Below are 21,065 nucleotides of genomic sequence, written 5' to 3' on the forward strand. Positions count from 1 at the left end.
GTGTAGATTAAGAATGAAGGCCTAAATGCATACGCTATTTTATGTAACAGTTCTTAAAAGAAAATCATTTGTTATATATTATTTGTGTATAATATTTGAAGAATCAGCATTTGAGAAAAACATCTATCACAGGTTGTAGTTGTAGTTAAAATATTTAGCTTTCGGTGGACTATTTTGCAGTAATTGGGCAGAGGCTCATCACCGCCTGAACGGTTACTTAAAACTGATATTTCCATTATCTAGACCATTCGGTGATCTTGCTTTTTAAACAAATTAATCAAGAAAATAAAAATGTTCAACGAAACTGGCTAAGTTTTAACATAAGTGAAAATGTAGAAAAACGACTAAAGTTAGAAACCTTGAAAAGGAGGCTCGCTATCTCCATAGTAACGGCCAGAAAATAGCTTATACCTTTACTATATCTCTGATCTCTGTCATGGTAATTTAAGTACATGTAGTTAGTTCTATTAAATGTTGAAGCCTTAATTAGTGTGAACACTAGCCGCTAGTTAATATGTGAGGATAGACTATTTCTTATTGTTATTTTCGTATTTTGATTTATGAGTTTTCTGTTTGTTTGATACGAATACTTGTTCACATTATCAGATCTATGACATATACATTATACCTCGTGTTTGGGTACCTTATTTGCTTGTATATCTTTACGTAGCCTGGTCAAATAGTTGAATCAAATACTGGGATATTTACATGCGGCCTTATAGAAACGACTTTATGAACATTTACACAAACTATTTAAAACATACGTTGGTAGCCTAATCATTTACATTCGACATTATAGACACAAATGTTATAAATACGTTATTTATTTACACAGTTACAAGCTGATACAACAGTTTCGTGCTCAGGCTCCTGCGAAACCTTATAAACTGAGTCTCGTTGTAAACACGTTGTCAGATTGCATTTACACGTAGAACTTCTTTTGTTGTATACTTGTATGCTTACGGTGACTGATAAACACGCCATGTTCTTGTAGTATAGATAAAACTTTTTTATTTTATCCAGTTTTGTTCTATTCCAATAACAGTGATTGCAAAATCATGGTAAAATCATTTAATATTTTTTTTGTTAATATTGTATACAATTAAAAAAGGTAATATCACTTTCATTAGTATGACCTTTTTCATTATTATTGTGTCGGCAGATATTGTTTTAAACATGAGATCTTTTAACACGTTCGATACGTATATATTAAAACATGAAGTCTTCTGAAGGCGTTGTGTATAAACATATTTCATATTTTAGAACTGTTACATTGACATGGTTGTCACCACCGCAGGAGCAATTTATTTCGACCTAGGCTGTAGAGATACTTTAGTAAGTATAATATAAACGGTCGTTAGCGTTATTTTGTAAAGAAATCATGTCTCAAACTCCCATAAATTATCTTAAGTTGTTTTAAGGTTATTTTTAGGTTCTGATGAGGTCTTATTTGGACTAATATAATTAGTGTTTTTAAAATGGCAAAGAATTCATTTTGATATAAGTGATACGTTTCCATGTTCAAACAATGATATTCGGCAAACTTTATAGGACAGTCAGAAAAAGCTAATAACATTTAAAAAGCAATTAAAGCCTTTCATCTTTTTACAACTGTTTTATAAAAAACACGTATTTTGTCGCAGCTAATTAATATAAATATACCAGTACGCTTTTGTAAATGTAATCAATTCAAACTACCAAATTTACCTTTGATATTCATTTAGCAATGCGGGGGTTCTGGACGCCGTCGTAACGCAGGAAGGAATGTTACATCTTTGCCATCACCCGATGTTCTTGGACAAAAAGTGTTACAAGTAGACACGACAACGGTGAAGAATAACACGTCAGAATATTCTGTGCCAACGAAGCAATCACATGACACAATGTTACAGCGGCGGGCCTCCCTGACAACATGTTCATCGTGTTGTAGCTATGGAAACTTTTGTAATGACAATGGGTGCGGCCAAACAGGTAAACAGCATTTCATAGCACGTGTTCAGACGAGCTAATTGCAGTAAAATGGAACGTTATCAGTTTAATTGAATTAATTAGGAATTCGAGTCGTTCATGACGGTAAAGTTGAACTTATGGACAAGTTATTGCCAAGACAACTGATTTGAAATAATTAATTCTCTACTCACCTACTGTCAGATAATGTTTTACTTAATTACTGGATTAACCCTTAATTACTGGATTAACCCTTATCATGCTGGACACGATTGGTTTTGCCTTTGCAACCAGTGTAGATCATGATCAAGATATGCACTGTTCGCCATTCAGTCAGTATGTTTCGGTAAGCACCCATCGTAACAGTTAATGGTACTGTCCAAAGTGAAAGATGGACAAGTTCATTATAGAAATTTTGCAGGGTTATGGTTAAAAGATAATCCTTTGCAATGATTTGGAAATTTTTACCGTAGATTTGGTTATTTTCGTGTAGGCCTTTATTTCTTGCTTAGGAGCCTTATACGCGATGTACATAATTCGTAGAACGTGAGTGTTTGTGTTTTAAGATCAGTACTTCAAATTAGTCAGAATTTTTGTGTGAAGTATAGGAGTTCCATAATCTATCAGACTGTATCAAATGTTTTCCCTAAATTGCCACTAAAAGATACCGATAACTAAGAAATTTATTTTTTTGGGTCTTCGATTGTTTCCCCGCTGAATTGAAAGTGATAGTGCATAACTGTGACACTACCCTTCAAAGGCACTGACTGCTAAAAATTTCCTTCATCAGTTAAAGAAATGAAACACTGAAATGTTGAACTTTTAAATAGTGTTTTTTTTTGCACTTGATGGAGGAGCGTATGACAAATGTATAAGAAACACACACACACACACACACACACGCACGCACGCACGCACGCACGCACAACACACACACACACACACACACACACACAAATCTGAAAAATAACAATTCACTGCTTTGTATGTCCTTAATGGTTTTAGACTAAGTGCATTTTATAATAGAGATCATTTTGTAAAATATTTTTTACAGACCACACTTAAACAACAAATCTTTGATTAAGATTATGCGAACCTTTTTTCACGCGTATTCAAAACGTACAAAAATACATATATTCCTTTTTTGTAAGGTTTTACACACACGAGAGGACCAATATGTTACGCTTGTCAACAGCAGAAAGATCTTGACGACTGCCGTGAAATCAAAATATGTGGGCGAGACGAGATATGTTATATAGAAGAAATCAATTTGGCCAACGATAAAATATATCATACTGGTTGTATGAGCAAGATTGTGAGTATTTTGGAACTAATTTCAGCAGGATTAATTCCCACATGTTCTGAATGATAATTATTTCGACAAAAGAAACAAAACATTTCAAGACAGGTTGTGTCTTACTGTAATGTGCACTTAAAGTTTAAAATATACAGACTCTAACATAAAATAAGAGGACAACAATTTTCATTTTTGAGTTATTAGTATACGTATACTTGTAAAAATATAGATTCCGATGATACGAGATAGCTAAGTACCTATCACGATTATACTCTAAACTAACTTCCCAGAAAATATGTATTTTCTTTTCCGAAAAGATTACAGCAATAACCTCGAAACTGCCGCGAGACTACTAGATAGCTATCACGATAATATTCTAAACTTTGAAATATGTGAAGTTTCTGAAAACTATCGCAATAAATTATATTTCCAAGATATACCTTTTATATCAAAGAAACTGAATGCTATTGAGATAAAATTCTGGAAAATGTTAGAATTATCAAGATACTTTTTGAAAGTATCGAGAATGTTATCTAGCTAATAAATGACAGCTGAAGGCACAAGCACAAAAGGTATTGAGATACGCTAGAAAACTTCCGACTATAATCTTCCGAGATAATCTTTTTTTTTCCGGAATTATTTTATCAAGACATTACTTTAATGTATCGCGACAGCTATCAAGATATGTCGTAGCCGAAATATGATGGCTATGGTGGCATATAGCTGCCAAGATAGCTAGGTAGCTACCACGATATCATTGTGCACTTTCTTGGAAATAACTAATATTTTCTAGACATTTCTATTTTTTCCTGTGAATGTTTATCGCAAACTTTAGCGTTCATGCTTGGTACTGCCATGAGATGCTTGGTAACTATCACGATAATATTTTTTAACTTCTCGGCAAAGTTGTGTATTTTTCTAAAAACAATCACAATAAAGGTTAGCAGCTTACTGTAAAATTTAATGCTGTTTTCAGCTTCATGTAAACTGTGAAATAATTGACTAAACCTACCAGTTCTCTCTGGAATTGACTTAATATTTAAAAGAAATTGTTAAAACGTTAGCAGAAAGGACAGACATATTTTAGATATTTTTGGAAAATCGGGTGCTTTAGATATTGAAATCGACGTAAAATTGTGTCACGTTAACGTACTTTTGTGCCATACTTGTTAAAGTAACTTAAAGAACACGGCATTACGAAACTTTGTTACTTATAATAATTATAATGATATATTTGAATGACGGATAATTCCAAGTATTTGAATATGCTTTAAACATACATATACTTATACTTACTACAATTTTGCAACATCACGTATTTCATGGCAGTAAAATATTCCTTATTCATTGATATATCATTGATGTACTCCAACGAATGGACGGTTTTGACGAAATCAGTGTTAGATTTTTCTGCTTCTTCATTTTAGATAGTGGACCTGAAATAGCTCTCGGTATTATCCGTGTAGTGTCGTATTCTCATAAGGCAATTTAATCAAACCTCAATATAAAAAACGAGAATTCCCGAGAAAGCATAATTAGCTGACTGCCGTTATGGGTCCCCTACTTTTCACTGCCACTTTCAGTTAGAATTCATCTCATTAGTTATTTCCGTTATAAAATATTAATAATATTTTTAGTACAGAAATTGGTCAAGGAATTTTGACGATTCAAAGCGAAATTAGTATTTAAGTTAATTGCTGAGAGACAAGGCCAGGCACGTCTCTCTGACGGCCCAACACACAATTCATGAATCAAAACCGTCACCTGTTTTGGATGGGTTGCATCCAGAGAAAGGTCTATAATACATAGATTATCGGACATTTAGACAGCCCGTTGTATGTTTTGAATTGAAGGTCATTCAAACTTTTCTGTGTAACATTTTTTGTTTTGTTTTGAAATAAAATCGCTTCAGGGTCTCGGTTTAACATAAGTCTGAATGATCTGTGAAAGCCTATACTAGTATACCATTGACCAGTAACGCAACAAAAGGAAACAAGTGCAACTTAAAAAGATTCTCCTTGGGTTTAGATATTGCAATAGCTGGTTCTTAGCTTCCCAATGCATTTGCAACTGCCCGAATAGAAAGCAAGGTAATTAAGGGATTATAAAGTGTTGGTTTGTTTCGTTGTATTTAAAAATAACTCCGGTCGTGATACAGAAACCGAGAAGAGTATATGTTACTAGCACCAGACTGAGTTTGCAAACGCTACACGTAGTGAGTTTTGTAAACGCTACACGTAGTGAATTTGTAAACGCTACACGTAGCGAGTTTGTAAACGCTACGCGTAGTGACTTTGTATTCGCTGCACGTAGTTGGTTTGTTTCAGTCATTTACCAGCTTCCCCCTGCCCCCACCCTCCCCTACTCACTCCGTCGATAACTAAAAGAAAAACATTACGTACATGATGTTACCAATTGTGAAAATCTGAAAAATTGTTATAAAAATACAACGAATCATCACTCATCACTAATATAACTAAAAGTTATCGCTTAAGTATTTATTTTTGGCACTAATCAATATTATATGATATATCTTTTTTCAGCGATATGAAATGTCATACACAACTTTATGAATGTCGAAAAAAATTTGACCAACTGGTTAGACGGCAATAAATAGCCTGTGATCTTACAAAATATTGAGACAATAGCCATATTCGTGCCTAGCGTGTGTTTATCAATTATTAGCGGCCTCTCCTTATTTGCTCTCATACAGAAATGCAATGACCAAAATATCAATATGGCAACGTCAAGTGCTGTTATGATCGGGAGAGATTTGGATCGTGCTTATTTGAATGAGAACGTCTTAGAGGTGACACATCTAGATAACAGACAGGAAAGGGCGTCAAATTCGGGCAAAGGTTGTTGTCTTGATGATTTGTGTAACACATTTCTTCCACGTGAGTATGCTCTACATATCAGTAATATACCACCCGCTATTGCGTCTGCACATGCGCCACAAAACTGTAGATTTGAACAGGTTTTAATGTACGTCTAGTTTTAGGTTATATAATCGATGCCAGTAGTATACACGTAACGTGCACAAAAGATGCGCATTAGTTGAAATGACATTATGCTCAAAAGAACTTGCTTATATTTATGTTAACTTCAAGTATAAGACATCCTCATCAAATTTATGTAACTTGATTGAATATATAGATTATACATGAATAGTTATTCTCAAAATAAAATGGTATTTCGTAGTATACATTATTGCTGTGTTTAGCTATACATACGTGTGCTATTTTAAACCTATGACAAACAGTACTATTAATAAACATAAACTTGTAAATTTTATGTTTTACATTTTTGATTGGACTAACGTCGCACCGACACAACTATTGGTCATATGGCGACTTTGAAGCTTTGATAGTGGAGGAAGAACCGACACTTTCCGTAAACCAGCTAGATGGCTTTCTCAAATTAATCTTATGCTTACATAAAACATTAGAGGAGTAATCGTTCATATTTTCAAATAATTAATTTACGTCTTTATTAAACAGTTCGATATTGATATAATTAACGAAAGAACTATGATAATCAGCAAGTTTTATATACAACATTATTACATGACCATACATAAAACGCCAGTCCATAGTTTGTGCTATCTGACCGGTCTATATTCAACGCATGCTTACTGGGCTTATAAGTAAAACAATGAGAAACAACTGTGAAAAGACTCTTATAGCATGTTCTAAAACACTGTTTAAATGACTTGCCTGTCAATAAGCGCACATTGATATATCAGAGAGGATAGCTTACTACAAAACAACCAATCATAATTCACATATACAGGAGTGCAAACAATTTACATTCAAGAATATGTCAGTTAGTGTGACATCGCTGCAGAATGGTCACGTTTCAGCATTACATAGTGACATTACTATGTTGGTAATATAACTGCATACTGTAAAACAACTACTCAAACTTCACAGGAGTGCAAACAGTATACATTCCAGAACATAACTGCGTATAAGGTGACAATGAACGTACCATGTACGAGTCGGAAACTAATACCTGTTTTAATTTGTAACTTAAGGCTGGTTTCGGTTACAGTGGAAAATTCCACAAAGATGTGCTATTACGAAAGAGTGTACTAGATGTTGTCTAATTGTTTCTTACAGAAACACAAGTTTAAACACAAGTAATACATTCATATATATTGTTGCAGAAAATGGTAACTGGGGTCCCTGGACGAGTTGGAGTTCATGCAGCGCGTCATGTGGCTACCATGGTTCGAGACAACGGACAAGAAAGTGCGAGTTTCCACCGCCAAATTATGGAGGTCTCCCATGCGTAGGAAAAGCGACGGAAACTGACGTGACATGTGCAAACAAATCATGTGATAAAGGTCTGACCGAAACATTGTATGGTATACTTGTACTTGAGTTAAATAGACAAGGTCTGAGCGAAATATTGTATGGTATACTTGTACTTGAGTTAAATAGTGAAGGTCTAAGCGAAATATTTTATGGCATACTTGTGCCCCAGTTAACTAGTTAATGTCTTAGCAAAATATTGTATGGTATACTTGTACCAAAGTTAAATAGTGAATGTCTTAGCAAAATATTGTATGGTATACTTGTACCAAAGTTAAAAAGTGAATGTCTTAGCAAAATATTGTATGGTATACTTGTACCAAAGTTAAATAATGAAGGTCTCAGCAAAATATTGTATGGTATACTTGTACCAAAGTTAAATAGTGAAGGTCTTAGCAAAATATTGTATGGTATACCTGTGCCCAAGTTAAGTAGTGAAGGTCTGAGCGAAATACTGTATGGTAAACTTTTACCCAAGTTAAATAGTGAATGTCTTAGCAAAATATTGTATGGTATACTTGTACCAAAGTTAAATAGTGAATGTCTTAGCAAAATATTGTATGGTATACCTGTACCAAAGTTAAATAGAATAGTGAAATTTCATTGAAACCGAAATACTTAACAACAACTGCTAAAAAGTTTCTTCGTTTTTAAAAGGCTTTGTTCGGCAATTCTTGAAAAAATATTCTTTTTCAAACTGTATTGTTTCTTGATTCTTTTTTGTTTACTTTTTTATTTTTTGTTTGTGCTCTTTTTGTTTTAACTGTTTTGTTTCGATTTGATGGTAGGTGGATGGGGCTGGTGGCTTTGACGAATTATTCATTAAAGTACATGTACCATATATTCTTAGAAATTAGAATTCTAAGTTTCTCCATGTTGTAACATAGGTCTGATTTGCCTGAGCTGTCCGTCATCTGTATCTCCTAGAACCTGCAACTACGTAGAAACCTGTGGTCCAAACTCTGTAAGTTGTAACAGTATCTATGATTAAGTGTTTATTCGTCATTATAATATGATAGAAGTTTGCTTTTTCTTATTGCTACATTGTCTATTTTCAATATTGAGGATGTGTTGTTATTATTATTGGTCATGTGATTTGTGTTACGTTTTGTTATTGTTATTATTCTTGTTATGTTCTGTTATTGTTGACCATATATTGTAACATCATGTGTTGTTGCTTCTATTACTGATGCTGTGATTTTTACGTTATATGTTGTTATTGTTGTTACTGATGATGTATTGGGACAGGCTGTATAACGTTAATTTTGTAATAAAATAAATTGCTATAGAAAACAGTCAAGTATATTGTTATGTATTGTAATTGTTATTCTTGGTGTGTCAAGATGTGTTTAGTTATATCAATTATTTATTTAAATTGATTACTATAAAAAGAAAATATACGTATTGAAATGTTTTTATGTTATGTCTCGTTTTGTAGATTTGTCAATTGTGTTGTGCTGTTTTTGTATGCTGCATGTTAACCATCTATAATAAATACAATGTTTTAGAAAGCCACTGCTGTATTATTACACGTTGTTATTGTTGTTGCTGATTTGTTATGTTATAAAGTCATTTGTCGTACATAGTTGTTACTGAAATAAAATACATATAATGTAAGGATATATAACATATTGTTATTTTGTGTGTTGTTTTTATTTTGTGAGTGTGTTGCGTTGCCATGCATCATAATAATCATTTATTCAAATGTATTGGTAAAGAAAGAATATGTCTTGTTTGTGTGTCGTGTTTTTTTGCTAATTAATACAATGTTTTAAGGTCTTTTAATTACGTTAATAATTGAATTAAATGAACCAAATGAATTGTTATAGAAAAAAAGGTATAATTTGCTAGCCACGTGTTGATTGAAGGGATGGGGTGTTACACATTTTATTATATATTTTGTTTCAGACTTAGTGAAGCCATGCGCCTAGTTGTATTTTATGCTTCAAGAGGATGTGGTCACATACTTTATTGTAATTTTATCATGCGCTGTTATGCTATACACATCTTTATTGTCATAGACATAGACATAGACAACACTTTATTTCATCTCAAATCATATTACATGATGTATGAGGAAACAGTTGCTCTAAATACAATACAATGGTTGTTAGTTTGACTTAGAAAGCATTGTGTGATGTTGTGTTTTATTATATTTATCACGCAAAACATTTATGTGTAGTACTGCGTAGTTTTATGTTCATCAAGACAATTTTGTACATTGAAATGTTATGTTAGGCCTTATAAAAATATACTTTGGTGTTAGTTTGACTTAGAAAGCATTGTGTGATGTTGTGTTTTATTATATTTATCATTTTTATATGAACTGTTTACTTTTGCTAGGTGTGCTACTTGGAACAATATGTGACCCATATCGGCGAAATAAGGTTCAGGAGTGGGTGCCGAGATAGGCTGGTATGTTGGTTTTGTCTCATTAGTTTGTATTCTAGCTTCAACGGGGGGGGGGGGGGGGGGGGGGGTCTTTTAAAACGTTAGCCGCCATGGCATGTGTTTTATAGGAAGAATTTATTCATCGTTGTCAGCATCATCTGAACATAAAAACTCAATATTGGTTTGTTATACAGTACCTCTGAAGCCGGTACTTCTGGGCCATTAGAGTGCACAGTTCATTACATCTTGCAAAACAGACTTTTCGATCAAACAAGTCTGCTGGGATTTTGTATTAGTTTGGTTCTATTCCCCCTTGGACTTATCCGTTGCAAGAAAAAATTTTAATTGGCTGTTTTTCATTGCACAATAAAGTCATTTCAGGCTATACACCATTATCAAAAATATAATTTTGATTCTAGTATTACATGAAGTTTTAAGAACTTCCTAAAAGCTTTGTATTTAAACATTTTGTAAAAAAAAGCATTACCCCCACAGATACGTTTGACGTTAAATCTATGTTTCACGAAATTAAGATAGTGGGCCATAGTCGACAATATTTCCTTACGATTACGTTTTTTTGTATCCTTCTTCGGCATTCTTCGATCGTTGTTGTATCTCACACAATCACTTCCTTGATAGTGGTGATAGATTATTGATTGTAGCAATGTGAAGATGGTATCCGAAGAACTAAGCGGTTCATGGTAAATGGTGATTATTTGTCATGCGCTGAGTGTTGCCACGGAACGCTATGTAACAGCCATGGTTGTGGTGAGAAAGGTAAGATACGATGTGTATACGTGGTTTCTTCGAAAACACATCCTGCAAGTGTGAGCAAGATGTCATATTTCTCCTAACAAAAATGCATTTTTTGCAGTTGTGCAAAGAGGTTAAATACCTGAAAAAAACATAAGATTCTTTGACATGTAAATTTTAAACTATACACTTATTAAAAGGGTAATGTCGGACCTGAAGTTATTTACACTACTAAACCTATAAATACCGAGGGCGTAGCCTGAGTTCCAATATACAGGTTAAGGAGTGCAAAAAAAACACTGACATTATAACCGAAATTGGACATTTAAACGCTAATTGCCCCGCCATGGATGAGTAACGTCATATTTGACGTCATTATACCTTGTATAGCCGCGATAAAGATACCATTAGTATTCCGAGCTTGATGATAATACAGACATGTAATGTTTGATTAAAATGACGACATTTTCATTATCCTTCTAAAGGGTACCCACAATTGAGAGGCCCGATCTGTTACAATTGTGACCAGCAATTAGATACTGAACACTGTGACAAAATTGATGTGTGTCTGGATGGTCAGGTTTGAAATCTGCTTCATATTGTATTAAAATAATTGAAATTTGATATTACTTGGTGTCAAAGTGAAGGGTAAAATGACGCCTATGGCTCAAAATGTACTGTTACATATTTTAAAGTGTAACTAGGTATAAATCCACTGATCGCAGTCATATAACAAATTGTGCTACAAACAGGAGTTAAACATAAGGTACTTTTTTGTTTAAAAATTCAAATTGTTTAATTCACCGAATCAAAATCAGTAATTCCAAGTTTGAAGACAATAAATCATATTTCAGCTAGGAAGCATGTGTTGATTATTGTCTTTTCAAATTTAACGTAGACCGAAACGTAACCAAACCGAAAAAGAAATTGAAATCACTACTTGCAACTATGGTTTCACATTTATGTCGAATCTGAGCAGAAAACAAAATCTGCTTGAGCGGCAAACTTTGATGGTCTCGAGCCGCTACTTATTGTTATATGAACTTTCGCAACATTTTCGTAAAATTGTTTCTGTTACTGCAAAAAGTATAAAGGGGAACTGCTCTGGATTATGATGTTTGATTTGATGAACAAACTTATCTTCGACAGCGACAGCCAAGAAATACTGATTCGTTGTCTTGTCAAACTTTTTTTCAAATTTAAGTCCTGGTACGGTGACTGAACAATAATTGTCGTCGGAACTAACAGCTTCAGAAGTGTTCCCTCTTGATTTATCTGTTATAATAAACGACTTTATCCTCCTTCATTATGAGACATGCTATAGGGTAAAACCATTGATATTTATTCTGATATTTATTCAGAAATGTGGTCTTGTACGTCACCAGTTTGTGGATACCGTATATCAAACAATGTGCATGGACAAAAAGGTAAACGAACATTTTTCTATGAAAATGTAACAACCCTAAATTATTAAAATCCATTTATTTCTTTTTATTCGTAAAAATTGCCGAAACAAAATACAACACAACACCAACAAAACAAACCCCAACAACTTCAATTAATTTCTTATACTACAATGTGACTCCCTCCAACTGTTTTGGTAGAAATAAAATGCTAGAAAACAAGGACAACCACACCTAACAAGCGAAGTCTTATCAAACCATAACTCTATAGGTTCTGGATGCGTACATGATTAACATATGCAGTAAATGATGAAGCAAATATATAGACAATGGCGAAACGAACAAATCAAGTAACACAATGGGGCACCGTCTTCGACCACTGGGAGTCTAGAGCAAAAATCCCCGAAGGATCCTTAACCGAAGAAGTGAACCAATATTGACAATCGGCAAGTTCCGGGCGATTACGTTTCAGTGTATGCATTTCGGCTTTCTTCGCTCAAAACAGACAATTGCTTTTCCATAACAACCGGAGAGTTCCGACATCTCCAACGGAGAACACGTGATCAAACGGAAAACTCTGATTGTCATTACAGGTCCACGACCTTAGCCGCCATACTGACATGAGAGTATTTGCGTATCACTGTAACTTAAAAATATATTGATAGTAAAATATTTTGACAGTAAAAGAAAATGACAGTTAAAAGTGTGAGACTGCACTGAAACGATGAACACATCCGCATGTTCCATGTCCTAATAACAAATAACTAAATGCGTTGTTTATCCACGTCAGATGCATTTAAGAAATAATTTATAGCAAAAGCGTGTTTTAACACTATTTATGCACGATGGGCGGTTATACGTCGGGCGTTATAATTTCACGAGGGCGCAGCCCGGGTGAAATTAATTGTACGACGTTTTACCGCCCGAATGTATAAACAGTGTTAAAACACGGTTTGCCAATAAATTATTTCGATTCTAATATGCCTTTAATCTAAAACACTAGATGAAATATAGAAGCGCTCTTTCTTGGTCGCAACAAAAACTTTGACCTCATCGCACGTTAACGTGACGTCATTCTAGCGTATGCATGTTTTAACAGAGACAATCATATTAGAATTTATATTATGTTGTGTACATTATCATGTTCAATTCTCTACCCAAACTATGAACGAGTAGTATAAAGAATTAGAACAATTTAAAAATGTTTTATTCAATGACAGAGATGTATATCTGACGACAGCAGTAACACAGACTATCCAAAATGTTGCTCCACCACGCTTTGTACGTTTAGAAATATAACAAACAATAATAATATTGCAACACCTTCAAAACCAACGACCACGCATGGCTTTACTACAGCTCCATCAACAAAACCAACGACCACACATGGCTTTACTACAGCTCCATCGACAAAACCAACGACCACGCATGGCTTTACTACAGCTCCATCGACAAAACCAACGACAACGCATGGCTTTACTACAGCTCCATCGACAAAACCAACGACCACGCATGGCTTTACTACAGCTCCAGCGACAAAACCAACGACCACGCATGGCTTTACTACAGCTCCATCGACAAAACCAACAAGTCAAATAGGTAAACTTGCTTTTTTCTACTTAGGTAGAATACAGTTGTAAAATTAATTTATTTAAAGCTTATTGTGTGCAAGTATGAATAAAATCTGAAAAGTAGATCCCTCGGAAGCACCGAGAATAAGGCAAACAGTGAAAATTGCAGACTCGGTTTGATTGAGCCTGTTCATAAAGAATTAAATTTTATGTATTACAAGGTTTTGTTCTTCTGTCTTATCACGGGACTATTGACTTCTGATGGCCGTTTTATCTTTTATTCTGATATGATTGTAAATAATCAGCGTAAGATGAATCGCGGATGAGATGACAAGATGGACATTGCAATTTCAAAACAAATTGTGTTCTGTTTTCACTTTCTAAAGGCGTGTCTAGTAACTATGCTGGTTCTCTAGTTTCTCTAAATCTAGAACACAAATTTAAACAGAACCCTTGAAAAAACTTATTATAAATACTTTACCTCCGTATATCCTAAATGTATCATAGATACTAGTAATACAATATAAAAGGAAATTACAGGAAAAATAGAAATAAAATCATAATCGCCTTTATATTTTCAAAATCACTATTGTTGACTTCTTTGATGGGCATAATCTAAATACATATAGTACGTGCATGATTAATATCACGTCCATAGTTATAAACTGACATACATGAATTTTGTATGCCTGTCAGGTAAACTTGAATGGTATACAATGCTATTATTTTTCGTTAGTTCGTAATTAGCAAAGTTAAATGCAAATGATATACTGGTTGTTTGGTTGCTGTCTTTGTAATCTGTTTTCGCGATGTCAAATAATATAGAATATTAGCTGTTATCGTGTGGTCTTGTTCAATAAGAAATGTTTGATAATCATTTAACTTACTGGGATGTAAGGTTCAACTATAGCATAAATCTGTTTCATGAAATTTGTTCATAAATGAGTTTTGCTTGAAATACTAGTAACATTTTGCTCGTACAGTTGGCCAATGGTCTGAGTGGGGTGGATGGTCACCGTGTTTGGAGACAAAGCAAGGTGTCACAGGGACTAATGAACGTACACGTCACTGTTACAATCCTAATCACACACCACCAGATACATGTATAGACGGTCATACAGAGGAAGACAGAAAATATTGTTCTGGCGGTGGTACTGATGCTTGCACACGTGAGTACCGTGTAATTCATACCAGAAGTATCGTTAATCCTTATACAAGATAAAAACTGAAACTGAATAATTTTAAACGTATATTTCTATACAATGACATTTTCAATAGTGTTGTACATAATAGTAATAATGATAAAATAATAATAATAATAATAATAATGATAATGATAATAATAATGAATAATAACTTTATTTAAACAAACTGTCATGACCGCACCCGGCCTCCTTACCCCTATTGCCGAATACCAGTGCTTAAAACCTTACATGGTACGCCCAGACGGGTTGCATATACAGATGAAACAGTTAATCTATGTACGCTAGTTAAAACAAGTATATGCTCTCATTTATATATTAATTTATTGTATGTGGCTAGCCTACATATTATTTTATTCATTAAAACATTCATTCACACAGAGCACGTTTTGACTGGCACCGATGTGACTACAAAAAAACTAACATTTTCACTGTTGTTATTATCTGTCACTATCTTCACTGAACTTAAATAACTTGCGATTTACATATATTCACTTTCACATTTTACAATTATCAAATTCTTAAGAAACAAGATATAAGTTTACAAAATTATAAAATACGCACTCTATATCAAAACACATTGACTCAGATATAGTTTGAACAAAATGGGAAGAACTTTAACTGCTTGTTTTAGTGGTGTGTGACCTAGGAAGTCAGTTTTTTGTAAACAAATTAGATTTTTAATATTTTAATGTTGCACCAGACAGAAGAGATTAACAAGTCATATTACATTGGAAGTGAACACTGTAAGCCTGCTATTGCATATTTTAATTTTTATCGTGGTTTGTGTACCAACGTTTATCAACATGAAATCAAGGTGTCAGTATATCCGGACAAGCAAATTTTCGGACAAGCGTCTTCCAACATCCGGATTGTTCCCTGCTTGATAGTATCACATTTGGCGACATTCATTCTATGAGCATTATGTTATATCATATCATATAGCTGCCAAGAAGTCAAGAAGGCAGTTTACTCTATTTAGATACAATATTTTGGACAGTAGATCGAAGTGGATAAAACTTTGCTTGTTACTTTGCACACACAAGTGGAATTCACCCGTGCCCAGGCCCAGAAAATTATAGTAATTTTAAAAGCAGAGATCTGCATTTCATTCACTTGAATTTTCAGTCTTTTGCCGAAAATCGATGAAATTCGCATCATTGCAGGAAAGACCGACGCATCCTGCATTGTATTAACCGAAACCTGGCTTTATGAGTCTATTTTTGATTCTGAAGTTAATATATGTTATTCAACGTAACGACCACAACCGGCATGATGGAGGTGTTTGTATCTACATAGGCAACGACATCGCTTTCAACAACAGAGAAGATTTCAACCAACAGGAATTGGAAGGACTATTTATTGATAATCTGCTTCCAAAATGTAAACCCATCTTATGTGGTGCTTTTACAGACTGCCGAAACAAAATAATTTGTATGAAATTGTAAATGCAATATTTTAAGCCAATCCTTCTTTGAATAACTCTGACAAAGTGGTCTTAGGGGACTTTAAAACAGACGTGTCAAATTGTAGATGCACACTAGTTAGTAGTTTGAATTCTATGTGCGATATGTGTCGTCTTAAACAAGTGGTAACATACTTTACTAGATTTACACCGTCAACGTCTACAGTAATTGATTTAATTATTGCATCAGACTCAGAAAATAAAAAAAATTATATATATCGCAGAGCAATGTAATTGACCTTTGTTAGTGACCATATGATGACATTTTGCACCAGAAAGGTTATCTGTAAATCATTATATTAATAGGAAAGCACAATACTATTTTTGTTCCATGTCAAAAACACCATACAAAAGGAAGTTTACAGACAGTCATCTTTTGGATCAGACTGGACACCAGTTTTATGTTGTGATGATGTAAACACTGCATGGAATAATTTCAAATCTTTTTATCTGCACTTGATGCCATTTCTACTGTCAAATCTGTGTGTATTAAACAAAAAACGCTGAAAGTTCTACGATGTATTAAAGCTAGAGATAAGGCTTTTTAAAATTTCAAGAGAGGAAACAATTAGGAAAATTTACTTCACTTCAGGGCTATGAAAAGTATAACTAGTCATGTTTTTGATAAAGTAAAAAAGAACTTTTTAAATGTTCTGTTTGAAAATAATCAAAATGACTCCAAGTCTCTTTAGAAGTGTCTTAAAACCCTTGGTTTACCAAAAAAAACAAAAAACTTTCCAGTGCTCAAAAACGTTGAACTTTAATGGTAGCATTTGTTTTGATTAATTGAAAGTTTCATTATGCCCCCACCCCCACCCCTTCGAAGAAGGAGAGGCATAATGTTTTGCAGATGTCGGTCGGTCTGACGGTCGGTCGGTAGGTCGGTCTGTCGGTATGTAGACAATCCGTTTCCGGATGATAACTCAAGAACGCTTAGGCATAGGGTCATGAAAGTTGATAGGATGGTTGGTCATAACCAGCAAATAAACCCTATTGATTTTGAGATTAGTAGGATAAAGGTCAAGGTCACAGTGACCCAGAACAGTTAAACGGTTTCCGGATGATAACTCAAGAAAACTTGGGCCTAGGATCATGAAAATTGAGAAGGAGGTTGGTCATGACCAGTGGATGATCCTATTGATTTTGAAATCAGTAGGTGAAAGGTAAAGGTCAAAGTGACCTGGAACAGTTGAACGGTTTACGGATGATAGCTCAAGAATGCTTGATCATGAAACTTGATAGGGAAGTTTGTCATGACTAGCGAATGACCTCTATTGATTCTGAGATCAGTAGGTCAAAGGTCGCGGTGACACGGAACTGTTAAACAGATTTTGGATGATGTCTCAAGAACGCCTGGTCTAAGATCATGATAGTTGATAGGGACGTTGGTCATGTCCAGCAAATAACCCCTATTGATTTTGAGATAAGTAGGTCAAAGTTCAAGGTCACAGTAACCTGAAACAGTTACATGGTTTCTGGACGATAACTTGAGAACACTTAGGCCTACGATCACACAACTTGATAGGGAGGTTGATCTTGATCAGCAGATGACTCCTATTGATATTGAGGTCAAAGGTCAAGGTCACAGTGACCCGAACCAACGGTTTCCGGATGATAACTAAAGAACGCTTAAAGTCATAGAGAGGGTCATTTATGTTCTATTAGAGGAATACCTGGTCTAACATAGATTCTTGTATGAGTTTTCCACCGACACTTGTCTTATTCAACTCACTGATTATATCCGTTTGCAAATAAACAAAGGTTATCGTGTTGGCATGGTTCTTTTGGATCTCCAAAGGCATTTGATACAGTTAATCATTCCATTTTCTTAATGAAAATGAAAGCAATAGGTTTCTTTCAAACTTCACTGCACTAGTTTTCTTCGACGCCAAAGAACAAACTTTTACTTTATGCGAATGATTCAGCAATCCTTGTCTCGGGGAAAAAAAAAACAACTACAAGCGAGACATCGAAAAGATTTTGAGTAATGACTTGAATATTGTCAGTCAGTGGCTTGTTTGTAATAAGATGACTTTACATTTTGGCAAAACAGAATCTATTTTAGTTTGGTCCAAAAAAGGTAAACATCTCAGTTCAATCTTGATATAAACTGCAATCGTCAAACAATCGAATCGAAAATACCACTCAAATATCTTGGTGCCATCCTTGATAAGCCTTTGTCCTTTGATTCTATGGCAAGATCTTTAATCAAGAAATTCAATGCTAGGTTAAAAGTTTTGTATCGTAAAAGTTAATTTCTCACCCGACACACTAAACAACTTTTAGCCTCTTCCATATACAGTGACACCGTGACTATGCTTCATCTGTTTGGTTCAACATTAACTCAAGAGTTAAAACAAAAGTTGCAAGCTCATCAGATTTTTATTTAGTTTACATCCTAGGTTTCATATAGGTAAAGAGTATTTTTCAAATATTAACTGGTTACCTGTTGCAGATAGAGTGAACCAAATAACTATGTCATGCCAAACCTTGACCCTCATATATGAGTGTTAATTTTACCTCTGTCAGTGTTGTCCATAATTACTCTATTAGGTTCAGAGTAAAGGTTGGTTCCAAAATTGACCGTCCATTTGGTATAGTGTCAGGTAACTAAGTGCTATTCCTAATATCAAAGGCTTTGGCAAAAAAGCATTTTGCCTATATAGGGTGCACCTTGTGGAACAGTTTACATCAATATATCAGAGATTCTAAACCACTTCTTCTTTTAAATCCAGGGTAAAGGAACATGTTTTAAATTCTATCTAACTTTTACAACGTGTGCTATAATCAAAATTTTGTTTGAGTTAGTTTCAACTTGTTCAAGTAGATAGTTGAGATATTTAAATGTTTAATCTTTACAACATGTGCTATAAATATTTTTTAGTAAGTTTCATTTACGTTCAGATAGATAGTCTAGTCATTTTAATGTTAACGGCAACACAGAATAATTCTCACTCATTGATATCTTCAAGGATCACAATGGAAATAAGAGTTTATTTTAAATCTTTTGTTATCATGTTACATATAATGTTGATTGACATGGCTATATTAATTCATACATTTTTTATTTCTGTTGTATGTATTGATATCATACTTTCCATGTAATTGTACATTTTATGTTGAAACAAATCTGTCTATTTAATCTGTCTATCTTGTACGTAATCGATGTGACTTTATTGCATTACAGCCGCCAAGATTACGGATATTATCGTGAAGGGCAGTTTGGAGCTGCATGGTATTGTAGTACTGCAGTGTGCTGTCACCGGCAACCCAAAACCGAAAACTGTCTGGCTCACACATACTGTAAGTCGCATTATTTCCCGATTATTTCCCGATTTCATATTTTTGCGGGTGCCCATCTTTAATAACACTATTTCGATTACTTCACGGACAAACAGCCAGATGACGTACCTCATACTCTGTAAACTAGGGTGGCCGTTCGAGTGTGACGTCAGAAATGCCCGATATACTTCGGTAAATTGATATACGTTGGAACATCAATGTGACTAAATCTTACTGCTTGATGCTTCGTTTTTCCGCATTCTTTAAAGGTCGATGCTATTCTTCTTTTCCAGCAAACTGTTGCTTTCGGTTACGCGAACAAAGAAAAAACAAGCTATAATAAAAGACAGACTATTTTGAAAATTATTTGTAATTATCTTTATTATTTTTTTTTCAGGATTCGAATGACAACACCGTACAGATATATAAAGGTGACCCTACACAAATTCTTGTAGGACCTATAGAACATCGCCATGAAGGGAACTATGTGTGTGAGGCTTCAAACAAGTGCAGTTATGCCGTGCAGAAAACATTCAAATTTCCTCCATTGTCATAATTCAACATTATTACATTAGTGATTCCTTTGTATATATAACAAATTCAAACTACCTCTTTCATTTGTTTTGAGTTTTGTTTATTTCTGATTTTAGTTTGTTTAAATGATTTGAAGCTTTTGAAATGTATCAGCTTCAATTTCTGTTTAATTTGTTTTCGAGGGGTGATAGCAGCTGACAACAAAAATACACTATCAAATAATTTAAAAATACTTTTTCACTGTGCCATATACCAGTCCTGCATTAAAAATATAAATTCTCGGATGTAAGTATACGCCGCCAACAGCAAATGAAAACTAAATAATAGATTTCCATGATGTAGTGTGAACAATTGACACCCTTACTGATATGTACCACCTGAATTCCAAAATTTTGTTTCTGAAATATTTAACACAAGTCCATCAATAATTGTGTTTAAAAAATAATTGAGAAAAAAAAAAACACATATACTGGTGTCGTCGAAATATTCCCAATGCATGCTTATCGTTACAACTGTCCAACGGCATTTCTAGCTTGAATCTTTATGTGATATTACAGAGGCCCCAGTTAATATACCGTATACATATATACAATGCGTGACTAGGGACTAACAGGACATTGGTCATGTATCATTTAAAAGAGATTCGTAAAATATATATATATGTAACAGTTTTAGGTATTTTGCAACGTTTAAAGCAGCACCATAAATAATTAGAGGTTATCATACAGGGCTAGTGTGCCTTAAGGCGATATTGGCACACTAGTGGAGGTATATTTAGAGGTTGTCATACAGGGCTAGTGCGCCTGAAGGCGATATTGGCACACTAGGGAGGTATATTTAGAGGTTATCATACAGGGCCAGTGTGCCTTAAGGCGAAATTGGCACACTAGGAGAGGTATATACA

General features: G+C 34.2%; 1 protein-coding gene across 3 annotated transcripts in view; it reads left to right on the plus strand.

Moving 5' to 3' along the window:
* LOC123561181 (uncharacterized) overlaps positions 1–20,235 on the plus strand; it is a 29,763-nt gene extending 9,528 nt beyond the window's left edge. For all 3 annotated transcript variants that reach the window (XM_053516574.1, XM_045353410.2, XM_053516575.1), the window contains exons 4-17: positions 1,264–1,335; positions 1,725–1,971; positions 3,099–3,262; positions 5,958–6,141; positions 7,413–7,592; positions 8,448–8,524; positions 9,904–9,975; positions 10,614–10,728; positions 11,190–11,284; positions 12,066–12,131; positions 13,328–13,706; positions 14,662–14,847; positions 19,533–19,648; positions 20,025–20,235. In XM_053516574.1, coding sequence (XP_053372549.1) covers positions 1,264–1,335; positions 1,725–1,971; positions 3,099–3,262; positions 5,958–6,141; positions 7,413–7,592; positions 8,448–8,524; positions 9,904–9,975; positions 10,614–10,728; positions 11,190–11,284; positions 12,066–12,131; positions 13,328–13,706; positions 14,662–14,847; positions 19,533–19,648; positions 20,025–20,183 — 2,112 coding nt within the window. In that variant the 3' untranslated portion in view covers positions 20,184–20,235. The remainder of the gene's footprint in view (positions 1–1,263; positions 1,336–1,724; positions 1,972–3,098; positions 3,263–5,957; positions 6,142–7,412; positions 7,593–8,447; positions 8,525–9,903; positions 9,976–10,613; positions 10,729–11,189; positions 11,285–12,065; positions 12,132–13,327; positions 13,707–14,661; positions 14,848–19,532; positions 19,649–20,024) is intronic.
* Positions 20,236–21,065: the final 830 nt, after the last annotated feature.

This window comes from Mercenaria mercenaria, chromosome 10, assembly GCF_021730395.1.
Source record: "Mercenaria mercenaria strain notata chromosome 10, MADL_Memer_1, whole genome shotgun sequence".
In the NCBI taxonomy this organism is placed as follows: domain Eukaryota; kingdom Metazoa; phylum Mollusca; class Bivalvia; order Venerida; family Veneridae; genus Mercenaria; species Mercenaria mercenaria.